The sequence below is a fragment of the Arachis duranensis genome, chromosome 2 (genome assembly GCF_000817695.3).
Source record: "Arachis duranensis cultivar V14167 chromosome 2, aradu.V14167.gnm2.J7QH, whole genome shotgun sequence".
NCBI classification, from domain to species: Eukaryota; Viridiplantae; Streptophyta; class Magnoliopsida; order Fabales; family Fabaceae; genus Arachis; species Arachis duranensis.
Window position 1 is genome coordinate 74,960,001 of NC_029773.3, and position 4,735 is coordinate 74,964,735.

The window sequence follows — 4,735 nt, forward strand, 5'->3', positions numbered from 1 at the left end:
AAAAAAAAAACAAACAAAATAAGTATAACAAATAAGCATGCAAAAACATTTGCATCTCCAATTACAGTCATTTCAGTTGCATCTAGAAAAATCAAACCATAATTATTCAATTCCTTTATTAACAGGAAATGAGAAAGGTCTTCAACCCCACATAAATCTCCAGGTTTGTGATTATTTCCAATTACTATATATGTTTTGATTGCCTAGAAAATCAAAGAATTTATTCAAAAATCAGTTTTTCAAAATTGCCAAGGAAAATATATCTATGGTCGATCGAAAACTTATTAAGTGTATTTGGTGAAAAGGGGAAAAATTTGCTGAGTGTTGGTGAATATTTGGCTTTAGATATATTAGGCAACACTTTTAAAGTGCACTTAAAACATAATAAATAAGTTACTCTTTAAAAAAGTTTTTTTTTTTTTTTTTGTGAAAAAAAAGTTTTTTTTTTTTTTTTGGTGAAAAAAGTGTACCCATAGATATTAAGATAATGTTACGCTTTATAAGTGATCTTTATAATACTTAAGGATAAACTTTTCAAGTAATGCCACCACTGTGTTTTCTATTCTCTTTTAAAATGGTACGCTTTTCAAATGTAGCTTAAAAAAAAGTGTGGCTAAATGAGTATTTTTCTTCTTGTGCGAATTGAATGGCAGGTGTTTCTTCTATTTGACCAATTTCCTAAAACTCAAACCTTAATTTTTTCAGGGATACATACTAGGAAACCCCGTAACGACAAGGGAAGAAGGAAATGATCATATCCAATATGCTCATGGAATGGCACTTATTTCTGATGAACTCTATTTGGTATTCTTACTTGTGCATGCCTAATTAATTATCAAATGCATGACAAACATTCTTGTCTAGTAAATATACTATACATAAAAGTAAATTCCCAAACTGCTCGTTAGAAAGAATTTAGTATTAGATAAATAAATCTCTAAAAAACAAATATCAATTTAGTGTTTAATCTCTTAAAATATCACACATATATGACTTATTCTTAAACATTTTTTATTGAGTAAAGAGTGCTACACTCTTTGTTAATGAAATAAATCTCAGCTCTCTATTGATTATATTTGACTCATATTTAGAGTTTAAAGTTTAGAATTTATGGTTCTTAGAGTTTATAATTTAAGATTTAGAATTTAAAGTTTAGAATTTAGGTTTTAGAATTTAAAGAAGGCTGTACTCCTTAATTTCTCCTAAGCGCATTAGCATTCACCAACATATAGTCCTTAGTAAAATAAAAGAATAAATTTAGAGTCTAATACTTAAGTTTCTATATTCATTTCAAGTATTTTCGTTCCTCATCATTTTGAGAAGAAAAATATATATAAACAAAAAACAATCATGTCTTTATAGTTACATAAATGACAAAGTGGTTCCTTATATAGTTATATTTACAAAAATAGTTTGACAGAGAACTTAATTTATCTAAAATTTAAAATAATAGATACTAATTTTTTTTCGTTATAGTTTCTTTAAGGACCATTTTAAAATTTTACTCAATGTAAAACTATTGATGTCTACCCATTTGCCTCTCTTGTCTATGAACAGTCATTGAAGAGAAATTGTAAAGGAGATTATCTAAATATAAATCCCGAAAATACATTGTGTTTAAGCGACATGGAGTATTACAATAAGGTAAGTAATGATCATCTCAATTTTACTATATATGGTAATGATATGCACTGTAATAGTTTATTAATTTATTTAGCTACATTATTGAATTTGTAATATTATTTTCTGATTTGTTTTTTTTTTTCAGTGCCTTGAAAAAATTGACCTCTATTTCATTTTGAATCCATATTGCAACGATGATTGGCTTAAGCAAGACCAAGGGATGCAAACGAGATCTTTGGCTAGAAAGCTTGAGGCCCGTTTCGAAACTCCTCTCATAGTGCCAGATATAGGCTGTGAGGTACATTTTCAATTTTTCATATCTTTGTTTATGCTTACACATTCTTGGTGCAATCAATATAAAGAAATTTTATATATACATTTAATTACGTACCCATACGTCAGCAAAAATAATAATATTTTAAATTGACAGCGTAAATAGTTATTTAAAAGAATGTGTGGGATTGGACGACTGTTAATGCATCAAAATTAAACTCATAATTTTTCAAATTTTGAAAAACATTTTTTTTTTCGTGAATTTTTTTTTATTTGGTTGAGATCCATTGTTACCTTGCCAAAGAATATCTAATGCATAATGAATTTCGTCATGAATCAGCAAGGGTAATAATATTGAAAAACATACTTATCAAATTTCAGTAAATTTGGGTAATAGTATATCTGTAATATAATAGTTTGTATTTAACTATTTATATTTCCAAACTATATTATATATTAAAATAACACATAATGATAAAACTTCCAATTGCTTCAATTCCAAACTTTTATGAAGTTTTAATACTCTAATAATAGTGTAATAGAATTTTACATACATAACATTAGCAAAAGTAATTAATATTCATATACGTCACTTAAAAAATCATTTAAATGCATAAATCTAATTAAACGACAGTAATAAATTTTTTACATTGTTGATATATCAAAATAATTAAACTCTTAATTTATATGGTAAAATGTCTTAATTCAGCATTTAGATTGATTAAAATTCAAAATCTATTATAAATAAATAAATTATTCTAACAAAACTTACACCTAAATAAGTGGATCTCCATTCTCCATCCTCCATTCTTTTTTTTTTTAGAAATTATACTCTTTTAAAAAATCGAATATTATATATTTTTTTCATGATAGTGATGATGATGTAATTTCCAAGAATTTTCATTGTTGTAGAATTTTCTTTTCTTTCTGGTCACTCAATGGGCCAACCACAGAAGCGTACGCAAGGCACTACACATTCGAGAGGTAATTTGATGAGAATATTTTTGGACTGTATAAAATTTCATCAGTTCTTGCTAAATTGTTCACAAATTAAATCATAATTGAAATTTGATATCGTTGTTTATTGATTTTCTACCTTGTTCATATGAATAATGCACCAATATCAATATTCTACAGGGTACTATAGGGGAATGGGTGCGTTGTTATAAAGATGATTATGAATTCAGCATCGGTAACAGTGTTCCCTTCCATGCAAATCTCAGTGCAAAAGGCTACCGTTCTTTAATTTTCAGGTGATTATTTTAACATCTCAAACTATTTAATTTATAATTTATGACTTAAAGTATATTGACGAAAACTTGTGTTATTTTCATATACTCCATGTATTTCCGTTTGGTTTATAAAAATAAAAATATTTCTATTTTCACAATTTCATTTTTTTTAAAGTTTGAAAGCAATAAAAAAAATTTATTTATAGTTAACAAGTATTTTAAGGACATATATTAAAATTATCAATTAAAAAATTTTTAATAAAAAGGATGTAAAGTAAGTTTAATTTTCAATTTATTTTTTGGTGTATTTGTTAAATTAAAAATTTAAAAACTTCTATTAATAATAACTTTATCATAGACTCAAGGATATATATTAGCTAAATCTTTTTTGTTTTACTCTATTCAAGTGACATTCAAAATTTTAAGAAAAGAATACAAATGAACTATACTAATCTGTTGCAGCTATCAATGACTAACTGATTTTGTATTGCAATTGATGTTATGTTGGTAGTGGAGATCATGATGCAGTGGTTCCTTTTTTCTCAACTCAAGCATGGATAAGGTCTCTAAACTATTCCATTGTAGATGATTGGAGGCCATGGTATTTAAATGACCAAGTTGCAGGGTAAGCATAGATTTTTTTTGTTAGAGATATAACCATTTATATGTTGCCTTCTCTTATCAGCTTTAAGTTTTTTGGATGAGCAGTTTTATAACATGGTATCAAAACTCTATGTCTACAAGATTTAGAGTACGATCTTTGGTGAACTCCAAAAGAAAAAAAATAGCCTAAGACAAATAAAAAAAAATCTATGCTAAAATCAAGCAAATCCAAAAGAAACTCTTATTTGAAAAAAAATGTTAGAGATATCATCATTTATATTTTTATTTGTTTTAGTTTAAGTTTTTAGAAGAGTGTTTTCATGACACTTTTAGTTTTGATATAAAAAATATTAACAACGTAACAAATCTATGATATCATTTACAAATATGTTTTGTTTAATTTCAAACAGATACACCAGGACTTACTCAAATAAAATGACATTTGCAACTGTAAAGGTAAGAAAACATTGAAATGGTCAAATCACAATTCACAAGTGCTATTCTTCTCAAGAATGTGTGTGTATGTGTGTGTTTTTTTTTTCAGGGTGCAGGACATACAGCTGCTGAATTGAAGCCTAATGAAAGTTATGTCATGTTCACTAGATGGATATCTAATAGGCCTTTGTAACTAAGCAGCTAACATATTTTCATCTTCTCATTGTGTAACACCCTAATTTTCAGCACGTTACGATCGTACTAAAAGTGAGGCGTTACTGACCTGTTTTCTGTATTTACCATTTAATACTGAGCTTTTAATTCGATTTCGCATTTCAATTTTTAAGAAAAAGCCGAAAAATTTTGTTTCTATTAATTAAAATCATATATCAAAGATCTCCAAGCAATACTAGTCACAGTTAGTAAGAATAATAAATATCATACAAAAGAATTCAAATGAAACTTAGATACAACTCCTATCCCTCTATATAAAATAAAATCTTAACTAACAAAGGTGAGATAATTCTAGGAAAGCGATTCAATACATAAATTTAATTCAAATAAGACTA

The 4,735-nt window shown here is 26.7% G+C and overlaps 1 protein-coding gene across 1 annotated transcript in view; it reads left to right on the top strand.

The window, feature by feature from the left end:
- LOC107475055 (serine carboxypeptidase-like 11) overlaps positions 1-4,473 on the top strand; it is a gene marked incomplete in the record, with an annotated part of 10,121 nt that extends 5,648 nt beyond the window's left edge. Inside the window, 9 exon segments of the mRNA XM_021135586.2 lie at positions 126-163; positions 706-804; positions 1,558-1,644; positions 1,769-1,921; positions 2,809-2,880; positions 3,034-3,149; positions 3,640-3,753; positions 4,142-4,187; positions 4,276-4,473. Coding sequence (XP_020991245.1) covers positions 126-163; positions 706-804; positions 1,558-1,644; positions 1,769-1,921; positions 2,809-2,880; positions 3,034-3,149; positions 3,640-3,753; positions 4,142-4,187; positions 4,276-4,359 — 809 coding nt within the window.
- Between the last annotated feature and the right edge of the window lie 262 nt (positions 4,474-4,735).